General features: G+C 42.3%; 1 protein-coding gene across 1 annotated transcript; it reads right to left on the bottom strand.

Moving 5' to 3' along the window:
• Nucleotides 1–1795: 1795 nt before the first annotated feature.
• On the bottom strand, nt 1796–23316 carry STPG1 (sperm tail PG-rich repeat containing 1). The gene is made up of 8 exons (XM_042440365.1): nt 23195–23316; nt 22700–22803; nt 16690–16791; nt 15272–15445; nt 11397–11508; nt 10176–10350; nt 6105–6295; nt 1796–2181 (listed from the first exon to the last, which is right to left on the bottom strand). The coding sequence occupies exons 1-8, from the start codon at nt 23259–23261 to the stop codon at nt 2105–2107; spliced, it is 1002 nt and encodes a 333-aa protein (XP_042296299.1). The 5' UTR covers nt 23262–23316; the 3' UTR covers nt 1796–2104.
• Between the last annotated feature and the right edge of the window lie 665 nt (nt 23317–23981).

The raw sequence follows: 23981 nt of genomic DNA on the forward strand, positions 1-23981 counted from the left end.
CGGGTCAAGATCTATCAACCACAAATGTGAGCCAAGTGGGGCAGGATCCTATACAGTGTGGGTGGAACATAATGTGCTGCCTCTGCAATTCCGCATCCCTCCCACCCCTGGGGTGCACTGTGACAGCCATGAATTGGCAGCTGGGGGAAGGACAGTAGGAGGCATCCCTAAGCACACTCCCTGGCCAGGGGGAAGGCGGTTGGAGCAGAGGCATCATTTGGCTGCAAAAGAGTTGATGTCACCCTCCCAGATCGCTTGCCATCTCCCTGTAGAGTTTGTCGTTGATTGTTAACCGCCCTTGAGTCAATCCCAACTCATAGCAACTCTGTGGATGAGACATCTTCAAGACTACCCTTTCCTCCATTGCTCTACTCAGGTGACCCTGTGGATGAGACATCTCCAAGATCTCCTGTCCTTCACTGCTCTGTTCAGGTCCTGCAGATTCATGCCCATGATCTCCTTGACTGAGTCCATCCACCTGGCATGTGGTTTTCTTTTCTTTCATCTGCCCTTTACCTTTCCTAGCATCATTGTGTTTTCTAGCAATTCCTGCTTTCTCATGATGTGGCCAAAATAAGACAGCCTCAGTTTGAGCATTTTGTCTTCCAAGAATTGTTGATCAGTTCAAGGATTCATTTCTTTGTCTTTTGGGCTGTCCACGCTCTTCCCTGCTCTTAAAAAGCAGCCTGGTAAAATCAGTTCGGATCACAAACGTTACCAGCCAACAGACATTTTTTTATAGTCTGCTGGGATCTGGCAAATGGAAAGAACCATCCTGCCTAGCACTTAGCTGAATTCTATGCTGGGTCCAGAGGAAGGATGAGAGACAAACACCTTCACCTCCCTATTTGTTGTAGCTATGTGCCTTTGAGTCGACTCAGACTTTTGGAGACCTGATAGTATGTAGTAAAAATGTCTGTAGGCTCGTAACATATGTGATCCGAGCTTTATTTACCAAATCTTCTTGGCAAGATTTCTTCACAGGGGTTTTGCCATGGTCTTCCTCTGAGGTTGAGAGAGTGTGAATCACTTAAGGAGATGGGGCAACAGCCATTATGGTTGCAATATGAAATATGCAGGTACAGTGGTACCTCGGGATACGAATTACCCAGGTTACGAAATTTTCGGGATACGAAAAAATCCCATAGGGAATTATTGTTCCGGGTTACGAATGTTTTTTCGGGTTACGAAAAAAACTTCGGCGCTATTTTAAATGGAACCACGGCTTTTCCCCATTAGCGCCTATGGCATTTCGGCTTACGAAGGCTTTTCGGGTTACGAAAGCGGCCGCGGAACGAATTAATTTCGTAACTCGAGGCACCACTGTACGTCAGCTGGAGTGATATGTCATGGGCACCCATATGCAGTGGATATGCATGTACAAAAGCATTGCATGCATAACTCTGCTGCCACAAAATTTTAGAGAATAAGGCTGTTTTATATGGGAGGAAAATGTCCTACTGCTTCCATATGAGGATTTTGACATGTATAAGACAATTAATGTACAGCCAGCATGGCATAGTGGTTTGAGTCTTGGACTACAACTTTGGAGACTAGGGTTCAGTTCCCTGTTCTCTCAGCCTCAGCCACACTCTCTCAGCCTCAGAGGAAGGCAATGGCAAACCTCCTCTGAACAAACCTTGACAAGAAAACTCCATGATAGGGTCTCCATAATTCAGAAAGGACTTGAAGGCACACAACAACAAGAAGACGACAGTTAATACACTGCCAGCCCCAAATTTTAGTCCCAAAACTAGAGATAGTGAAAAATTAGGACTTCAGCATACTTGTCTTATTCATCTTTTATAAATCAATATTGGTATGAACGCCAGCCTGAAGCTGACATTGAAATGATCATCTGTGTTCTGTTGAAAAAACAAAACAAACCTTTTTTTCTTCTGGCCTGAGTGATGCCAATTGGAAAAAAAAAATGTGAATGATTCAGTGACCAGCTTGACGGAAATACTGTACAGGATTCCAGCTGTTGGGTATTATTTTCTTCTTCCCAGATTAGTGCATGCAGTGTTAATTTTTAACAGCCCAATGCAGCGCTTGCAACAAGAAGAAAAGGTCCAGCCAAATCTTCATTGCTGGCTCCAGTGCTTTATAAGGCTGGCAGCCATTTATTTTCCGCATTGTAAATGAAGGACTGCTTCCGTGGGATGGGAAGGTTGTATGCCCCTGGAATGAGAAAGCGAGAGAAAGGTTAAGTCTTCAGGCTCAGAGTTGGGAAGTAAGAGATGGCTTAGCAACTTTTACGTTTACCCCTCTTCCATTTCTGGCCTTCAACATAAACTGTGCTATTGCATCACTTTGTGAACCTTTCTTTCTGCAAAAAGTAGTGTGACCAGATGCCAGAGAGGCCAAACTTTGCTCAATAAGCATGGAGAGAAAAGAATTCTGCAACATTTGGCTTGCCAACTATTTTTCTTTCCTTCTGTCAGTGCTCCTGTGCCTTTATCCAGATTGGTGGCAAATGGAAAGTCAATAGGCGGAGCAACACTTTTGTGTCCAGGAGAAGCTTTGTCAGCAGAATTCCTGCTTGCTATGCTATGTGTAAGGCACAGGAGTCCTGCCATCTGGCGATACTACATGCAACCACAAATGAGGCATAGGCTTGGTTGTTTCCTTATGCATTTAAAGTGTCTTAAAAAACAAAACCTAAACACCTGTTGTTTAGCTGACAAAGCTCCTAGGGCAGCTTACATGCAGGCAAGAAAACAGAGCAATGCGTGCCTGTGCACTTACAGTTGCAAAGAGGAAAAAGGATGGAGGAGGAAGAGGAATAAAGCAAACTCAGGCCTGGATCAAGTAGTAGCGATGGCAGAGTACACCTCTCTGCCAGTGTATTTAAACTGCAGGATTTGGGGGGAGATGCTTGAGCATTGGACTATGACTCTGGAGATCATGGTTCAAATCCCCACTCAGCCATGAAACCCACTGGTTGGCCTTGGGCAAGTCACAGTCTCTCAGCCTCAGAGTATGGCAATGGCAACCCCTATCTGAAGAAACTTGCCCAAGAAACTGAAGCCGTAGCTAAGCTCTGAGCTTGGAAAAGTTCCTCTGAGTTGTCATTTGGGGTGAAAAAAAGGAACCTTTCTCAGCCGTCTTCTAGTTTTCCTCCGTAACTAGAGAAGCCATTTTAGACTACATGTGAAGCCAAAGATTCTTTTCTTTGTTGCAAGGGGAAAACATTGGGAGAATGGGAGGGGAATTAGGTGGCAAAGCCAAACCAATGTCAGATTTTGTGGTTTTTATCATTCTGGGAAATAACCCTTCCCCGATGCATTTCATTTGCAAGGCGTTCCAATTAATTTTTCTAAGAAAAAGAAATAATCATATTTGGCAATGTCTCTGTGTTGTGTGCTTTCAAGTCGCTTCCAACTTATGGTGGCCCTAAGGCAAATATATTGTGAGGTTTTCTTGCTAAATTTCTTCACAGGGGGGGTTTGCCATGGCCATCCTCTGAGGCTGAAAGTGTGCGACTTGTCCAAATTAACCCAATGGATTTCATAGCCAAGAAGGAACTGAACCCTGTTCTCCAGAGTCCAGATGAAAGCAAACTGTTGCAGCCTCTCTCTCTCTCTCTCTCTCTCTTCAACCTGTGTGCATTCTCCTTCAATGCACTCCTTTTGCCATCTTGACCACTTCAATGTCTCTTGGCCGCATGCGTCTCAGTTTTTACCTGTGAAATGTTGGATGGTATGTCCATTACGGAAACCCACTAGATGACCTAGGACAAGTCTCACTCTCTCAGCCTAAGAGGAAGCAAGGTCAACCCTCCTCTGAATAAAACCTGCCAAGAGAACCCTAAGATGGGATCCAACATAAGTCAAAGTTGACTTGAACACCCATAACAACAACTTAGTGGGACTACTCTTAGCAGGACTAGTGATGACATTCATGCCAAAGTTTGCTGACGATTGTGTTTTTAAAAGGCCACAATCTTTTCTTCAGTTTCTGTGGACAGGGCAGGTCAGAAATCTTTGTTTAAAAAATACTAAAAAATATATATGACTATTGCCTCCAGGGCAGCTGAGGATAAGCAAAACTAGCTATTAAAGTCACTTTAGGAATCAGCGCCTGTCATCTTCCTTCCTCTCTTAGAAAACGCCATCCACCCTTTTTTGCCTTCACCACAACGGCATTCGAAAAAGATGCTGTTGATTTGAAAGCCACCAAACAAAGGCTGCTGTGATAATAAAGCAAGGGAGTTGAATGATGGTTTTCAGAATAGGATTTGTAATACAATTACCATAACCTGTTTGTTTGTACAAAGGCTCCCACACCTCACGACATGCGGAGGGACATGACCCAGTCCTCTCAAATTATCATTTTTTAAACCAGGGACGGAAATGCTTCAGGACTCAGAGAACCTTTTTCAGATCATCCAGGTTCAGCAAGGGCTGCCATTTTGGACCATCAGGAGTGACAGTCCATCTCTCCTGGACAATCAGAAGTGACATTTCGGGCCACCAAAGTGACATTTTGAACCGTGAGAATTGACATTTCGGACCATCGGAAGTGACATTCCAGCATGCACTTATATTTTCTATTTCAGCAAAGAACACCTCAAAAGTGTGATACTATCACACTTCCATATTCACAGATTCTGTATCCATAGGTTCAACCATTGCTGTTGTTGTTGTGTGCCTTCAAGTAATTTCCGACTTAGGCAGACCCTGAGGCCAGCTTATCCTGCGGTTTTCTTGGCAAGATTTGTTCAAAGGAGGTTTGCCATTATCTTTCCTTGAGGCTGAGAGGATGTGACTCGCCCAAAGTCACCCAGTGGGTTTCATGGCTGAGCTGGGAATTGAACCCTGGACTCCAGAGCCGTAGTCCAACACTCAAACCACTACGCCATGCTGGCTCCCATTCATGATTCAAAAATATTCACACAAAAATAATTCCATAAAGCAAACCTTGACTGTGCCATTTTATATAAGGGACACCATTTTTCTACACCATTGTATTCAATGGGACTTGAGCATCCATAGATTTTGGTATCCACGGACAGTCCTGAAACCAAACCCCAGCAGATACCAAGGGCACACTGCAATGCATAATCTGGTCCCAAGGAGTGTTTTCTTTTAGCTGAAAACTTTCAGACCAAAAATAAAAGGGAAGTTAATTGGCTTTTGGGATGCTGATAGGTGGCGGGGTCAGAGCCAAAGTGCTGCATTGCATCCATTCATCCATCCCAGGACAACGTGGCATGGGCAACCATGGTTTCCAGTTCTGCTTTGGCCTCAGTGGACTGAAGCATTTGCAGTCTAGAGAAAGAAGACCTACTGTATTCCCAGCAGAGAGAATGTGCTATTCTTTCAAACAAAGGGTCTGAACAGACAGGCCAAAATAAAGCTGCTTCTGGCCACTTTGGAGGTATGCTGTTTAAATGACGCATGCATCCTAAGAGGTCTGAAGCTAGGCCAAGGCCATGCTCTCATCCTAAGAACTGGAGTGCAGCTTTGGTGCATCTTCTGGCCTCTTAAGATGCATGTATCATTTAAACAGCATACCTCCAAAGTGACCCGAAGCAGCTTTATATTTTGGCCTGTATGTTCAGGCCCGAAATTTCCCAGAAGTAATCTCTTTGAAGAAATAAGCTCTCATTGCCCCCAAGGTGTACTTTAATTGTAACGTGTTGGGCTCTTTGTTGTTTACACTCAGCAAGCAGTTTGCAAGCCGATGGACTTTTCTTCTGGTTTCCATTTTCCAGTGCTACCTCACATACTTGGTTTCTTGCTCTTTCCAAGTTTCTGTCCAATGCGATCTTTCTTTAGCATCACTTTATCCTCATCTCAAACACAAGAGTTTGTTGGGGGGTTCCAAAAGGTATGGATACATACACACTCATCACCCCCAATCTGTTCCTACATTGCAGAGGCTGCAAGATCTGCTGGCCAGCATTTGCAGCAATATTGCAAAGGACTCTGACACCAGAAAGCTCTGAGGCTAAATGTCTCACAGAACTACAGTTCCCAGATATCCATAGCACTGAGCCATGGCAGTTAAAGTGGTCTCAACCATTATTGCCAAATAAAGAAATGCAATACTTGGTCAGTGTTAGAGAAGCATTTAATCGTAATAAATTATATGCTTACCTGGGCCTGGCACTTCTTCGTTGAATGTATCGCCTGACCAGCGGCCTGTGTTAGAGACAAATACGGCGCTGGAGATGTAATGCTTCGGTGCTCCACTGAAGTTGGCTATTTCGTACTGGCCTGGTCCTGGTGAAGGGGGACTTTTGGGACGAGGGAGAGGTGGGGCTGAGAAATTCAAGCCATATTTCCGCCTGCAAGAAACAAAAAGAAGCACTGTGTAAATGGACGTTGGCTTGACGTAAAACATGGTTTACAAACCAATACAGTCAGCTTCAACTCATTGTGAATGAGACACCTCCAAGCCCTCCTGTCCTCAACTGCTCTGCACTTAAAACCTGTTAAATTGTGGTTAAGAAATTTTCCACGCCATGTGAAACTGTGACATTTTACCACCAGATGGAAAAACGTATGAAAAAGTTGAGTCTTTTAGCTGTAGCAAAGTAACCGCATCAGCTACATAACAATAGGCTGAGTCTTCCTTATCCGGAATTCCGAAATATTCCAAAATCCAAAACCTTTTGCATTTCATGCATGGGCTGAGATAGTGACGCCTTTGCTTTCTGGTGGTTCAACGTGCACAAACTTTGTTTCATGCACAACATTATTTTAAAATATTGTCTCCAACGTAGCAAGCGCAGTAAACCAAGAGTGCCAAGAGACACTGGTGACATGCAACTGCATGGCTGGACTCCTGTTGGGTATTTACGAGTAGAGCACATCGATGGATCAGTTGTTGAACTGTATGTCTACGTAATGGTTTGAGTGTTGGACTATGACTCTGGAGACCAGGGTTTGATTCCTTGCTTGGCCATGAAACCCACTGGGTGACCTTTGGCAAGTCACATACTCTCAGCCTCAGAGGAAGGCAATGGCAAACCTCCCCTGAACAAATCTTGCCAAGAAACCCCTATGATAGACTCAACTTAGGGTCACCGTAAATCAAAAACGACTTGAAGGCACACAACTACAAGTGTCTGTTCTAGTTAAGACTAACAAACAGGATCATGCAAAAGGAGAACACAACCCCTGTGCAAGAAAGAGTGACCCCCTTGCATAATGGCATTTACACCAGTATATAGTCATAATAGTATTCCAGCCTTACATCTCTCTTTGCAAGTAACACTACTGAGATCTCTGGGACTTGGAACATCACTCTCCCACATTGTGCAAAAAGGGAACATGTGCAGTAATGGGCTCAGAGCTGTAAAATATACCCTCGACCTTCTTAATACGATTAATAAAATCAACGCACAAGAGAAAAATAAATACTGGAAATCATCTTTTATACGGGCGCATTGGCGAGAGTCCTTTTAGCACAAAGATGGAAGTCACCTGAGATACCCTGCACAGTAAATATATAAGGTAATTCATAGATAAGGTAAGGGATAACTAGTGCACTGTATAGACATATATAATGTAAATATTTAAATGTTTTCTGGTTTTTAAAGTTGTGTATGAGAAAATTAATTACGAATAAAATAAATATCCTTGATCACATCTATTCCATGCACACAGAGATATATATTTTTTCAGTCTCTGGCCTTAAAATCACTCGCAAACCACACCTTTTTCAATGACAACAGGGCAGGGATTGTTAGTAATAACCCACATGCCGAGGCTTAGGTAAGAAGAATACCATTGTCATCAGCGTATTCTTCTGATTTTTATGTGTCTCCTCTTCTGGCAGCTGGAGACAATTTGGTGACTGTAAAGTCCACAAAACCTCTTAACAACTGCTATTAATATAAGTCCCTCTGGGGAGGTTTGAAACCTTAATCATTTTAATTAATTCGCTGTGGGCTTGCATTTTCGATATTTTAAATGCTGTGGCTGATGTAAATACATGTCTGCTCACAGGAAGATATAGAAAGGAAAAGGATCGATATATAAATCTTTGGCTTTAAACAGGAGTGATGGCTAAACAGAATATAGCGCAGAGAGCAAACTATTTTGTTCAATACTAAATTGTTGTTGCAAATCTGTAAGCCAGATTTATATATTGATCCTGATAACATATTTCGTACTTATGGCGACCCTAAGGTGAACCTCTCACAAGGTTTCCTTGGCAAGATTTGTTCAGAGGAGGCTTGCCATTGTTTTCCTCTGATGCTGAGAGAGTGTGACTTGCCCAAGGTTACCCAGTAGGCTTCGATGATCAAGGGAGGATTTGAACCCTGGTCTTGCAGTTTCCATGACCAAGTGGGGGATTGGACCCTGGGGAGAAGTGTTCAATACTGTGGATATAGGATAAAACCTAAAATAGATTCACTGTCCCACTGACCTACAGAATCCTGGGATTTGTAGATGGGGGAAGAGGGTCTTAGGGTGAATCTACACTGCAGAAATAGTGCAGTTATTGTAGGCTCCATTCCTATAGTATTGCACAGGAGTTTGGTGAGGCACGAGCATGCTTTGGCAAAGAAGACGCAAGTCCTTGTAAAACTGGAAATCCCAGGAATCTATAGGCTGGAGTGACAGCGCTTAAAGGGGTACCAAACAGATGATGCACCCTCTGTGTCCTTGTCTGCCTTGCAAAGGATTCTGGGGTGCATCCTAGGAAACTTAGCGAGAATAAAACACAAAAAGGAACGCAGTGAAATCTGAGTGACGGATGCTCATCTGGAACAAACTGGTGTGGAAAGTGGGTGGCTTTGCACCAGATGTAGGTCTGGCCCCAGGGCCATTTATCACCTTGACATAAATGGGAGTTGGATTGCACTCTCTCCTCTCTCTCTCTCTCAATGAAAAGCTGATAGCTCTGGTATTTTCTGCCACTCCAGATGGATGTTCTTTGCCCGTCACATTTGATTTACATCTTCCCTAAGTCAGGTCTTGGTTTATGGTGCACAGCCAAGGGCCAGCTCACCCTCCTCTCTCTTTGCCCTGCAAAGCTTGTATTAAAATAGCATGAGATGTAGTAAAGATACCCCACTGAACGTGTGCAGAGTTTTCTGGGTCCATGCAGCAGGGTGGGAGCTATGAGAAATACGTGGGGAAGAATGTAGAGGGTAGATCTTAATCTTATCACAAGCAAGCTAACTGACTTTGCCATTTACAGTGATCATAAAGTTGACTTGGTTGAGTAACCGACTGATGGGTTTATTAGACTGCGGGGCGGAGGGCTGTGTAAGAAGGGAAAGTGCATAGATTGATCAAGCCAGAGTTGAAATTAATCTTTGACATAGGTTAGGACCGCGTTTTATTTTCAAGGGTTAGCTCTATCGTTCTTTTTTCTTAATCCTGAAATATGTGCAGGAATAGTGACATCCTGGAATTGTGAAATCTGAAATAAAAGTGGGTCTTTGGTATCCACTGGGCTTTGGTTCCAGGACCCACTGTGAGATACCCAAATCTATGGACGCTCAAGAACTATTAAATGTAATGGCTTAGTAAAATGACAAGATTAAACATGGCAAGGTTTGCTTCTTTGCAACTTTAAAAAAAAGAAATATTTTATAAAGCCAAGGCATGGGTGATTCAAGGAAGCAGAATTCATGGATATGGAGGACTGACAGTACTCTAAAATACAAAACTTTCCTGAACTAAAACATAGGTAGCATCATATGTACCTATATTGTGAAGTCGAAGGCTTTCATGGCCAGCAACCATAGTTTTTTTGTGGGTTTTTCGGGCTATATGGCCATGTTCTACAAGAGTTTATTCCTGACGTTTCTCCAGCATCTCTGGCTGGCATCTTCAACTGTGCATTTTGGCTGGCCAAATCTGAAGATGCCAGACACAGATGCAGGCCAAACGTCAGGAATAAACTCTTCTAGAACATGGCCACAGAGCCCGAAAAACCCACAAAAAACTATACCTATACCGTATTTGCAAGGCTGCGGTTGGAGAGAGATGTGAGGATCTGACCCAAGCTGATTCGAGTTTCCACCCCTTGCTCCATATTTTAAAACTGTACCTTTTGTTTTTGGGCTTGCAGCCCAGTCTATTCTGGCAAATGTCGACGAGCCCCTAGTCTTCTTTGTCATTTCTAACCGTAAGGGCTCTGCTTAAGGAAAAGAACTGGTGGCAACCCCAAGTGAATGTCTTTAAAAGTGAACTAGAGAAACTCACAGGCCAGGAAACTTAATTCTGGGTGTCGCTGCTGGGATTTTGTCCGGCTGTTGATACGCTGCAGGTCCTGGGCTCAGCGTCTCTGGTTTGGTTTCGCGCTTTGTTCTCGACCTGAAGCAGGACACCAACGCGGTTGGCGCCTGCCGAACAAAGGAATCATTGATTTCGTAATGACCTATGTCAAAACAAAGACAAAAAGACACACACATACATAATAGAAATATTGAAACTCTAACACCCAAATCAATGTTTTTCAATTTTACCTTTTAGCGACAGTGAAAGAAAAGCAGGATATGAGAGCCCACGGCTTAGAACTCCCTGCTTCAACCTGAGACCTATATTGGATTACAAATCCCATCATCCCAGATGCCAAAACAATGGTAATGCTCCCTGTGGATGAGAGGAGCTGTAGTTGATGAAAGATCATTAATTTGGATCCCCCCATATAGGATACCTTAGGACTCTCATCATCATACTGTTGTTTTTATTACTGGATATTATTTTATCACCGTTATTGATAATTGGAAGTTTTAAGTGTTGTGTGGGAGGGAGGGATGACGGGTTTTATTTTGTATTTTTATTGCATTCTGTATTGTATTTACTTTTATTGTGAGCCGCCTCAATCCAATTTGGAGAGGCGGGATAAAAATACATTTTTATTATTATAATGATTATCATTGTCAGGTTGGCAACGGCTAACTGACAATAAGAAGAAAGGAATGATACAGCAATGTGCCAGAAAAAATGCAATTGTTTGTTGGTTTTGGAGTTGTTGTTGTTGTTTTTTGCAAGATGCTGTATCACAAAATAGTCTAAAAATGATTTTAGACCATGGGACAGTAAAACCGGCCAAACTTTTAATTTGCAGCAAAAACTGAGAATATGTCCTCCTCCCTGGGAATGATTTTAGGTTTGTAAAAAATCCTGATAGTAAATTGTGGTGGATTTAGGTGACGTGGCAGGGAAACATTTGTAAAATGGAAGGTATTTGGTTTTCCCTGCATCTTTTCCTCTTTTAGGTCACTGACATGTCACGAATGACGTGGGGGAAAGTGTGAGCAAGGAAGTAGTAACTTTTTAGTGATGGGGAAGCCCAGCTTATAGATGCGGGGAAAGGAGGGAGGGAACGGACCTCTCTCTACTCGTTGTGCAATGATGCACTTTTACGAGTCACAAAAAGGAAGAAAAAAGGGACTAGAATAAAGCCCTGGACCCACTTACATGGAGAAGGTACTCGGTCCTTTCCGTAGAGCGTCAGCGATCGTTTCGTTTTCGATGTGAACACCGACTTGACACCCCTGTAGCCGTTCTGCTTGCTCAGGTCCCTTGAGACCTGTGTGTGGAAATACAGAATATTACTCTGGAAAGCATGGCCATGAAACCCTCTGGGTGACCTTTAGTAAGTCACACACTCTCAGCCTCAGAGGATGGCAATGGCAAACCCCTCCGAACAAATCCTGCCATAAAAAAAGCTGTGAGGCTTTTCTTGGTATGATATATTCAGAGGGTTCCTATAAGTCAGAAACAATTTGAAGGTACACAACAACAACAATGTCCCAAAGAGGATGCCAGCCTGAGTATGCACAGACCTACATCCTTCAACAGCACACTTCCATTTGCTAGTAAGTGCAAACAAGGAGTTTAACATTATTATAGGTGCATTCTGCTACAGAAAATGATTTGCACACCAATATACATTGCAATGCCTCCATCTCAATCCATCGTTTTATTGCAGTTCATGACTATATTAAATGACCACATTCCCAAATTCATATGAATTCATAAAATACATACATGCTATGAACATTAGTAAGATACATACACCTATGGACATCAATAAAATATGAATATAAATGTAATATAAGTAATAAAAATATGCGCAAATATAGACATAAAATATAACTGCATATGCAAAGAGTAAAAGCCTAATCATTTACTAAAACCTTATTTTCATGGCTCTTAACCCATCATACTCATCAGAGTTTATCACACTGAGGCTAATTTCAGCTTTAAAGAGAGACTAAAGTGCATTTAAAGCATCCTGCAAATAAAGCAAAAATGGCAAGTAATTGCGCAAATGATTATCACACGCAATTGCGCAAATAAAGTGATGTTGGAAATGCAATGTCGCCGAAATCCTGAAAATAAAAAGATGTGCATTAATGGTTCTTTGTGACCGTTTCAATGGTGGGTTTTGTGCGACTTCGTGTGAAATCGTTTCAGGTCATTATACAATTTTCCCGGGATATTGATGGAATAAACTGCCAATCTCCTTAGTGTGAGTAATTCCATAGAAATACCATATTACCCAACTTAATCATACCGATAGCAATCCATGCACAAGCTAAGTGTACACCAGTCTCATACTATGAAGGGCTCCTAAATGCCAAAAAAGGTCTAATTTTCAGCTTTTACACAACTGTAAAAATATTATGCATTTTGGTGGTCATGCTATGAAGCCTCTTAAGCTTGAAATAGATCTTGATCTAATACTAGGGAGGGGCGAAACTGCCGCTTCCACTCCATAATACATTCTCCTTTTTAAGGAAAAGAAAAAAGAATTATGGTTCCTAATCCATAAAGGACCCAGGCACCAATTAGTTGTCAGCATGAATCATGCGCACGTCTTTGCACAGAAATGACATGACTGGGATATGAGGAGCAAAGTGTGATGCAAAGAGACAGTGCTGAGCTGAGGATGGATTTCTCTATTCCGCCCTAAACATGGGAAAGTTAGTATTTGGTAATACCATTCCCAGGATGCTCCAGAAAGCATAGCCAGGGACCATGCCGCTGGGGGATTCTGGGAGTTAATAATCCACAGCTCAATCATCGATACCGTTTTTAATGTAGAGAGATCTCTCTTTTTTTGCTTTAAATCTTCATTCAAAGCTTCAACAAATACACATACGCAAACATATATGACTGTATATTTCATGACATATTGTTTGTATTAATTTACACTTTTATAACATTGTTTTAACTGGCTTATAGTAATAGTTTATTAATTTTATAATCTTGTTCGTGGTTTTAGATTGTGTGCCCCAGGCAGGCTTTTGTTGCTATTTTGGATTGTTGTTTTCTCTCCTTTGTAAAGTGCTATGTAAAGCCAACGGTGCTATACAAATAAATGTAATAATAATAATAATAATAATAATAATAATAATATATCAATAAAATATCATTTAAAAGACATATCCATATCAATTCCTCCATAACTGTATCAAATATTATATCCATATCACATCATCACCAGTATCAGTTATACATCCTCTTCAATAATTGTTTATCTCTTTCTCTCTATATATATCATATCTTCCTATCACATCTTCTCTTCTCTTCTAACATGGTCTTCCTTCTTCTGTACCCATTCCCAATTCTTGTATCTCTTTACCCTTCTACCTTTCTATCATTCTCATCTTGCCTTATCCATCCCAAATTCCTTCTTTTTTACTCCTTTTCTTTCTTTCCTTCTTACTTATGCAGAGAGATCTTGCAGTACCTGGGAGAATAAATGAAAGAAAGAAGTTGGCAGCAGGAGCTTTCATGGACTAAGTCTACTTTCAAATGCATCTGAGGAAGTAAACTGAAGTCCAGGAAAGCTTATGCTGCCAACTTCATTCTTTCTGTTAGTCTCAAAGGCGCTCCAAGGTCTCTCTGCATACTGATCCTACAGACTAACAGGGCTATGTCTTTGAATTCCAATACTGTTTGTGTTATTGAGTCTGAATATCGCTGTGTGCATGCGTACGTTTTCCATTTATCTGTTGAATAAAAATGACTCTCAGTTATCGCACCTGAGTACAGTCTGCAAACCAAAGGCATGATGCGTCTAATGCCCACAGCCATCAATTACTGTCTGCCCTTCTAAATGGATCATTTCCTGTTTGGCTTCTCAAACATTGCATGCATAATCTCAAAGAGTAAATCACAACTCGGTGATTAACCCGCGGAGCTTCTTCCCAGGAGAAATCCTATTTATGCTCTTGAACGCAAGCTAATATTTTTGTCAGGGTGTGGATGACAGGCAGCAATAATAATGACCTGCAAAGTACAGGATGACTTTGGGGCAAAGGCATCATCGACGCTGCCCTGAAATGGCACAAGGATGTAAGTCTGCACTTTGGGTACATTTTGTACAGATTTGGAGGCGGGAGGGCACAGCATCTGTATTTAAAATCATTGCGAACAATATTCTCACTCAGAAGATAGTACAGGTTGAGTCTCCCATATCCAAAGTGCTTTGGGCTCGAAGTGTTTCATGTTTTGGCCTTTTTCAGATACTGGAATATTTACATATACATAATGTGCTATCTTGCAGATGGGACAGAGCTCTAAAGATGACATTCGCTTAAGCACCTTATACATAGAGCCTGAATATGCAATGCAATGCAATGCAATGCAATACAATGCAATATTTTTATTTTAAACCATTGTGTGCAAAATCCCTCTGTATTCTCCTGCAGTATTCTCAGTGTATTTGAATGTCCCAGAGGGTTAAAAAAAAAGATATAATGTAGAGAAAAAAGAACATATGCTCTGCATGCTGAATAAATGTTTTCTGCGCAAAAAATGAGATCTGGCATCTTGTTGGTAAGTCTCAAATAGAGTAGACCCACTAAGTCAATTGCAGAACATATATATCTAAAGTATTCAATGGGTTTACTCTAGTCAGGCCATTATTTTCTGTATAGAATATCCTGTTTTAGCAGATAAAAACATAATTTTTTGCAACAAAAGATACCCAAAACTCATGCAGTTTTCTCTGCACAATATCTCCTCCCCATTTGAATACAAGGAAAAAACTGCATAAAAGTCTTGCTGGTCTATTCTTCGTCTCCATAACTGTCAAGAGACTTGGTTTTTTTGACCTGTAAAAGCATAATTGCAAATATTCTTTCCATCCCCCAGTTCAGCCCTTTTGTAAAAGCTTGCTCAGGCACTTCTTGTCAAACCTAAGACACAGAAGATATTTTGCAGGCGAGGACAGAGCAATAAATACACTTTGATAACTCCCTCCACCCCGCCTTCCTTCTTGCTAAGATTTTGAATTTGCCACTGGCATTTATCTCTCTATGTCAGTCCCTCCACCTTACATTATATTGGTTGGGCGCTGGGGTGGATCTTTTGGAAATCTTCCTAGCGATCGGTTGCTGGAACATACTGGAATATCCCAGGCTAAAGTCTCGCTTGGACTGGAAAGTAGGCGGGAGGTCATAGGCATTGGCAGCAGGGTAGCTGGGGATCCTCTGGCGGGCGATCCGCACATCCTAAAAAGGAGAAAACGTGGTCAGAGAGCAATTGTTCCCATCACTGGACACTGGCTATCCAAAGAAAAGAAGCCTTTGGGTGCATCTAGCATGGCATAGTGGTTTGGGTATTGGACTACAACTCTGGAAATCATGGTTCAATTCCCAGCTCAGCCATGAAACCAACTGGGTGACCTTAGGCAAGCCATATACTCTCAGCCTCAGGGGAAGGCAATGGCCAACAAATCTTGCCAAGAAAAACCTGTGATATATTCAATGTGAAGTCGAAGGCTTTCATGGCTGGCATCCATAGTTTTTTGTGGGTTTTTCAGGCTATGTGGCCATGTTCTAGAAGAGTTTCTTCCTGACATTTCACCAGCATCTGTGGCTGGCACCTTCAGAAGATGCTGGCAAAACGTCAGGAAGAAACTCTTCTAGAATATGGCCACATAGCCTGAAAACCCCACAAAAAAACATGATAAGTTCGCCTTAGGGTTGCCATAAGTCGGAAATTATTTGAAGGCACACAACGCCAACAAACACAAGGGGAAAAACCCATACTCACTATGAATCAAATAAGTCCAGATGATGTACAGCCCCTTCTGCAGCAAAACCTTGGCAAAACCAAGGTTTGATTCCCTGCTTGGCCATGGAAAGCTGCTTGGTGACCTTTGGTGAGTCACACACTCTCAGCCTCAGAAAACCCCATGATAGGTTTGCCTTAGGGTCATCATAAGTCAGAAATGACTTGAAGGCACACAATAACAACAACGAAGGACAGTAAAGCTATTTTGTGCTCACCAAGGACATTTTTGCAGAGACCAGGCAATTCCAGTACAGAACACATTTAACTGGAGGAACCAAGTCCCATTAATTTAGAAAGAATTTACTTCTGAGGTTAGGCTTGAGAATAGAACTCAAGCATAAAAGGCTGCACCTTAGAAAGATTGCCAGATTTCAGATTAGGTCTTTCTTATCTTACCCCTTCCATCTCAAAATGTCATGTTAATACAGTGGGCCCTTGGTATCCGCTGGGTTTGGTTCCAGGACCCCCCCCCCATTGATACTAAAATCCTCAGATGCTCAAGTCCCATTCAATAAAATGGCATAGTAAGATGGCGTCTTCTATATAAGATGACAAAATCAAGGTTTGCTTTTCTTAGTGATTAATTTTGGAATATTTTCAAGCCAAGGATGGTTGAATCGCTGGATGCAGAACCCATGGAAATGGAGGTCTGACTGTACATAGAAACCATTTCACTTACCAACGAAGGAAAAAAACAAGTTCCCTTTCGGGACTGGGAGACAGTGTTCTGAACTGCCGATGGATGGGTAATGTTATAGCATCCTGGGCCAGGATTTTCATTCTGGGAAAAGCACAACACATAATCATGACAAGGCAAAGAACCTGAGTTCTTCTGTCAAGTTTTCTGTAAGTTTGGAGGGGAGGAACAGACCCACATTGGCCCCCTCGGAGCACCCCACGCCAGGGGGGTATTCTTGACCCTCTGCAGCATCCCCAAAGGTCTAGGCACCACATTTGTTGATTGGTCCCTTTTGCAGTTGCTATCAGAAACCTCTCATGGGGACACCATTAACAACCAGAAGTCCACCTTTGCTTTCTGATGGTTCAGTGTATACACACTTTGTTTCATGCACAAAATTATTTAAAACATTGTATAAAATTACATTCAGGCTACGTGTACTGTATAAGGTGTATACTCAACATAAATAAATGTCATGTTTAGATTTCATAGAATTATAGAGTTGAAAGAGACTGCAAGGGCCATCCAACCCCATTCTGCCATGCAAGAAATCTCAATCAAAGCATCCCCGACAGATGGCCATCCAGCCTCTGTTTAAAAACCTCTAAGGAAGGAGACTCCACTACACTCCGAGGAAGGAGTGTGTTCCTCTGTCGAACAGCCCTTACTCTCAGGAAGTTTCTCCTAATGTTGAGGTGGAATCTCTTTTCCTGTAGCTTGCATCCATTGCTCCATGTCCTAGTCTCTGGAGCAGCAGAAAACAAGCTTGCTCCATTCTCAATGTGACATCCCTTCAAGTATTTAAACAGGGCTGTCATATCACCTCTTAACCTTCTCTTCTCCAGGCTGAACATCCCCAGCTCCCTCACTCGTTCCTCATAAGGCATGGTTTCCAGAGCCTTCATTTTATTCTCCCTCCTTTGGACATGCTCCAGTTTCTCCACATCCTTTTTAAATTGTGGTGCCCAGAACTGGACACAGTATTCCAGGTGGGGCCTGACCAGAGCAGAATAGAGTGGCACTATTACTTCCCTTGATCTAGATACTATACATGCAAATATTCCAAAATCTGAAATCCAGAGCACTTCTGGTCCCAGGGAGACTCAACCTGCATCACAAATTGTTCTGCAGATCTTCAGGAAGTTTCCGTTTTGAATTGAAGTACTTCCAAATTTTTTAGTCAGTAGGCACCGTGCTCCGAAAATAATTCCCCGTCTCTCATATGCATCCAGTGATTAAAGTTGGCATCCAGTTGGTGTCTTTAGGCTTCCTAAATTGTGGGTGTTTTGGCTAAGGTATCACATCCATGTTTAGTTAACAGTTACGAAAGCCAAGTTGCACACATGGTACACTATCCATCATTGTTAACTGAGTATTGACTACATGGTCGCACATTGCACATTACAGCATATTGGGCATTTGGTTGTACAATGTGCAATTCTGCAATGAGGTAACGCAGTCAAGGTCTGAGTCCATGACTGTAGCACCATCCTACATTTCTTTAATGCAGGACCTTGGCCTAAAAACAATCCACTCCACTGGCCAAGTCTTACTTGGGGTGGGGTGGGGGATCTGCTGTGCACTTCATGTCAACATGAGGACACATGTTTTCCTCCATCCTGCACCATACCGAAGGGTATGGATGACACGAGTGTGACCTCGTGGGTGGAGACCAGCACAATGGCTTTTATAATGCTGCTTCAGTGCTTACACTCCCATGACTTAAGCCTCTGAATGTTTTGCTGGTTTTCGTCAATTGTCACTGTATGCTAAGCAGCCTCTTTGCTTGTTTCAAAATCAAAATAATCTCATTTTAATGGGGAGTCTCAAGTTGCACGGCAAAATGGGCCGAAAATGGAGGATTAGGTTTCTCTGGTGTCTGCGGGGCAGCAGATATACATATATATATATATATATGTATGTATATATATAGAGAGAGAGACACAAGGAGCTCAAACCCATTGCATGCCTAATCCCACCTGTACATCAGATTTGGCCTGAACGGTTTCAGCATGTGGGCAGAGTGTATTATTTCAAGGTGCCGCACCCCTCCCTGACTCAACTCGCCTTCCAGAGCTGCATACTTTTTCTTCTTTAAAAAAATTCCAGAACAAGTTCTGGGTGGGTTTTCTATTTATAGAATAAAAGAAAGCCAAAAAAACACACCAGCCAGTTGTCCAGGGGCACTACTTGCAATCCTCAAGCCCAATAGATAAGGGGGCTGAGTGTCCAGGGCAGTGGTTCCTAACCTTTGGTCCTCCAAGTGTTTGGGACTTCAGCTACCAGAAGCCCCAGTTAGATTGACCAACAGTCAAGCATCCTGGGAGCTTCGGGCCAAAACATTTGGAGGACCAAGGACTGGGAACTATTGGTCCAGGGTAGTGTTTGCGAACTTCGCTCCTCCAGGTGTTTTGGACTTTAGCTCCCAGAAACCTCAGCCATCTTGAGCAATGGTCTGGAATTCTGGGAGCTGAAGTCCAAAACACCTGAAAGACCAGAGTTTGGGAATCACTGGTCTAGGGCAATGAGACGGGGGAAGGCATGCACATGGACCACATGAAGCCCACCTCAGTGGCTCTTAAAGCCTCCTGCCATTTGCTGTGCAACTTGAGACTCCCCATTAAAAGGAGCTCAGCGTACAGTAACAATTGACGAAAACCAGCAAAACACTCAGAGGCTTAAGTCATTTTCACCTGAAAGACCATGCCCAAACTATGACAAAACACCCTCCCACACCCCCAGTATCTGTATGGTCAGTCATATGTTGGTCACAATGGTGGGTAGAAGTGGCACTGAAGGATGCCAAGGATGCTTTGATTGTGAGTTCCTGCATGGCAGAATGGGGTTGGACTGGATGGCCCTTGGGGTCTCTTCCAACAAGGCTTGTGTTTGTGTCTTCCATAAGTCAGAAGCGACTTGAAGGCACACAACAAGAGTGGTTGACCCTGTGGATGTAGAATCTGATATAGAGGACTGGTGGTATCATACTGTTTCGTGGTGTTCTTTGCTGAAAGAGCAAATATGAGGCTCCAGGTGCCTCTTGTCACCTTCTGATGGTCCAAAATATCACGTCATCTCTGGACAAACCTTGCCAAGAAAACCCCATGATAGGGTCGCCATAAGTCAGAAATGACTTGAAGGCACACATACACACAATTGCACTACATGTCTGGCCTAATCCTTCACTTGCATACCTATAAGAAAACCTCGCTGTATCAATTGAGTCTTACTCCCAGGTAAATGCACACTAGCCTGCAAACTAAGGGTGTTTCCAGATGGAGAATTCCTCCCACCAGTAAATGGAAATCATGGTGCAATTTTTCTGTTGGTCCCCCCCCCCCGCCCGAATAGATTTTCCATAGCAAGAAGAAAAAAAAGATGGAAGGAGCAATGGAAAAACAAAGGGAGGTTAGAAGTGGAGGACAATGGGGTCCAAAGCTCCTATAGAATTCAGACAATGAGGCAAATGCTGCCCAAGTTCTCTTTAGTAGGGCTTCAAAGGGGTTGCCAAGTTGGTCTGTTCCAGCAAACAAAAGAAGATCCTTTGGCATCTTTAAGACAAAAAGTCTATTATTTCACGCAATACCGCTATTGCAATTTGGTAACACATTTGCCGCCATGGCTCTGTTTTATGGACTCCTTTGAGTGTAGAGAATTATAAATAACATTTGGTAGAATACACAGTGGCATACATAGCAAATTCGCCAAAAGAATTATAGCTTTCTATTGAATGCACCTGCTGACCTTTTTCACAACACAATTATAGCACTATGATTTTCCACTTTAAGTTCCATGGCAATGTCCTATATAAAATGCTGGGACTTACAGTTTGGTGAGGCACTAGAGCTCTCTGGATGAGAATTCATGATACTAGATGAAACTACCAATCCCACGCTTCCACAGGATGGCTCCAAGGCAGTTAAAATGGTATCAAGGGCCGCATCCACACGGCAGAAACAATCTGGTTTGACACCGCTTGAACTGCCATGGCTCAATGCGACAAAAATCTGGGAATTGCAATTTGTTGTTGCACCAGAGAAAGCTGGTGTCAAAACTGGATTATTTTTGCAGTGTGGATGCAACCTTTGCGGTCTAATTCTTCAATGTGAAAGAGGCCAAACAGGTTGAGTTAACATGAAATGTCTTGCTAAAATAACAAAAATAACTTTCGGTTTATGTTTGTGAGTTTTCACATTAACTTAAGACCCTCCACCCTTTTACACAATATACACACACAACCACACCACAAAATGTCTAGGACCAAGCTCATGGCTTTTGTTGCTGCCCATGACACTCTTCTTTTTCATTTTTCGTGAGGATCTCTAAGACGTGCATATTTTGTTTTGCAAACTCCTGGAAAGAACTGAATGCAATGCTCCCTCTCCCCACGCTTTTGCCGATATGCCGCTTCTCTAAGGATAATCCAGAGTTTGGCCAAACCTTTCTATTCCTTGTGGCTTGGCTCAATGCCTGCTGGAAATATGTAGCAGGAAATTTTCAGGAGGAGAAAGAAAGAGTCTATTGTAGAGAAGAGTGCATGCTTTCCTCAAATATTGTCTCTTCTGGCTTCTCCTTTGAGAACTCAGGAACAAGGGCTTGTTTGCCAGCTGTGTGCGGAGGAGACATCTGTCCAGTTGAGATGTTGAGATGTTTGTATTGATTCTCAGGTTGGGAAAGCAACAATGGAAGGGAAAGATGGAAAAGAGGTGTCTTTACATAGTGGAGAGGGAATAGCTGTCAGTGGAGTGGTGAACCCACTTTGGATTTTAGTCTGAACTTTAAAGGAGCTATCCAGTGTGCTGAACCCTAGCACCCAGCTAAGTTCAATAGTGTCTTTTGAGTATGGAGTCAAACCTGGAATGGATACGCCATCCCACTGACATGGAGGCCATCCAGCTACTGCTGAGAGGGAGCAAAGCAATGCAGCTTATAGGCAAAGGGAAGTAGAACGAAGCTTAGATAGTCATAGGAGAAGTAGAAAAGTTGGTTTCTAAGATAAGGACTGCAATGATAAAAGACACTTTCTTCTATCTCTATGAATGCAGCAACACGGAAACGTCAGTTTCCAAAATGGGCCAACAGATATACTACATACACCTCCCTGACCTAAAGAAAACTTAATGTTCTCTGCCTAACAAAGGAGTATGGTAGCCTCCCAAGGACCAAGGCAAACTGGATATCAATGGGAGCATCTTTTTTTGTGTTGCTAACCAAGTTTAAATTTTATTTCCTGGACTTCGACCTTCGATCTTTTTGGAGAAGCGGGATACAAATCATTATCGTTGTTGTTATTATCATTACTACTCTCTCTCCAGGAACCCACACGTCCGAGGAGAATGACCTGTCTGCCTCGATATCCCTCCAACCCATTTTAACTGAAAACAATGACAACATCTTGGCAAAATCTAAACCCGTGACTCTCAACATCGGCATACACATATTTTTATTTCTCCTCTATGATTGTTTAATGCTTTTGCCCGAAAAAGCCAATTGAACTTTGAAAGCTTGCAACATATATGTTGTGCATTTTTGGTTTTGTGGATTTTTGATATATCATACTTTGCTGTGTGGCCAACAGAGCTATCCTTGAATCTATTTTCTGAGGAAAACCAGTTATCCTCATACGTAGTTTTTTATCCAGTGCTCTCTCTATCCGTGAAGCAGTACTTCCACCTGCTGGTCAAAATGGAAGCAATCCCAGCAATATATACCAAAGAGAAGACCATGTTGCAGTGAGAATGGGATCCTCCATATAACCTCTTGGGAGGTTGCAATATCTGTCGCTGTGCTTCTCATGCTCTCCCTCTATCTATATCTATATCTATATATGAGAGATATATACGTGTTTGGGATCAGAAGTGTTTTGTGATTTTGAATTTTTTAAAAAAATTTGGAATATTTGTATAAACAGTTTGCAAGAGTTGGATTATCAGAGTCAGTGTGTTAAAAGACATAATAAATCATATACACATACTTATGAGCCCACAAGGCTTGGGACAAGATTCCTTACCTCTATCTCCTGAAACCTTTTTGTCTGCGAATTAAAACCTATTCTTTCAGTGTTGGAGATCACTTTGGTCTGGAATTTGAAAGGGATGGTAGAATAGTTCGGTCCTGGAAATGAAAATCAATGGAACTCATGAATATTTGCATCCGTGGGCTTCTGCTCCAGCCTGATTTCAATGTTTAAGCCTGTAACATCTCAAGCCAAGCAGAAAGTTCTATTATTGGAGAAAGATGCTACCCAGCCGTTCCTCTTGAGCTAGTTTTCTACTTGGATTGAGTTGTGGATGTGTTTTTGTACATCAACAAAACTACTTTGATTTTAGTAACTACTTTGGAACAATGCCTCATTCTGCCTTTCAGAAACAACTGGACAGGGCAGAGACCATCTATTTGGAGGCCACAGAGGTGTCTTTCCAATTTCCAATATCCCTGTCTGGATCCTCAGAGCATCATCCTCAGTATCATGTTCTCAGATGCCATTCAGTGCCTCTCATCATACCTTCAGGGCTTGGATCAGGAGCACCTTTCTTTCTGACTTTGCTACCCGATCGAGACAAGTTCCCCATGTCACACTGTTAGTGCAGATGCTGAATCCCTTCTCAACTGGACCATCTTGTTTCCTAAAACATTAACACATGCTTCACATTAAAGTAGGCGGACAACGACTCTGAAGATCAAGGCTCAAATCCTGGTCAGCCATTGAAGTCCATTGTTTTTAGATCTTATTGTCTGTAATTTTAATGGACAGATTTGTTTAATCCTCTTTTAAGGGGGTGGGAATTGTGTATATTGTATTTTTTAAAGGTTGTGCGCCGTTTGATTGTGGTAACAAAAAGCGGGATATAAATTAAAGTTTTATTTTATTTTAAGACAGCAAAGGCAAACCCTTTCTGAACATATCTTGCCAAGAAAGCCCCATGATAGGTTTGCCAAATGTGTTTGGGATTTTGGATTGATTGATTGATTTGGATTTTGGAATACCTGCATTTACATATATTAACCCTACTCATCGCTACCCACACCTTATACCAAACATAAATGAATGTATAGGGGGTTTTTTTGGGCTATGTGGCCATGTTCTAGAAGAGTTTATTCCTGACGTTTCACCTGCATCTGTGGCTGGCATCTTCAGAGGCTGGCATCTTCATCTTCTCCTTCTCTGAAGATGCCAGCCACAGATGCTGGCGAAACGTCGGGAAGAAACTCTTTTAGAACATGGCCGCATAGCCCAAAAAAACCACAAAAGACTATGGATGCCAGCCATGTTGGCCTTCGACTTCACATAT

Source organism: Sceloporus undulatus, chromosome 9 (assembly GCF_019175285.1).
Source record: "Sceloporus undulatus isolate JIND9_A2432 ecotype Alabama chromosome 9, SceUnd_v1.1, whole genome shotgun sequence".
NCBI lineage: Eukaryota > Metazoa > Chordata > Lepidosauria > Squamata > Phrynosomatidae > Sceloporus > Sceloporus undulatus.

Bases quoted from the DNA above. Each gene is read 5' to 3' on its own strand.
- STPG1 (XM_042440365.1), bottom strand. From the start codon at position 23,261: ATGGGGAACTTGTCTCGATCGGGTAGCAAAGTCAGAAAGAAAGGTGCT. The intron at 11,509-15,271 runs GTAAGGTGGAGG...TTCCACACACAG, and splicing joins CAGCGCCCAACCAATATAAT to GTCTCAAGGGACCTGAGCAA. The intron at 2,182-6,104 runs GTAAGCATATAA...TTCTCATTCCAG, and splicing joins CGAAGAAGTGCCAGGCCCAG to GGGCATACAACCTTCCCATC.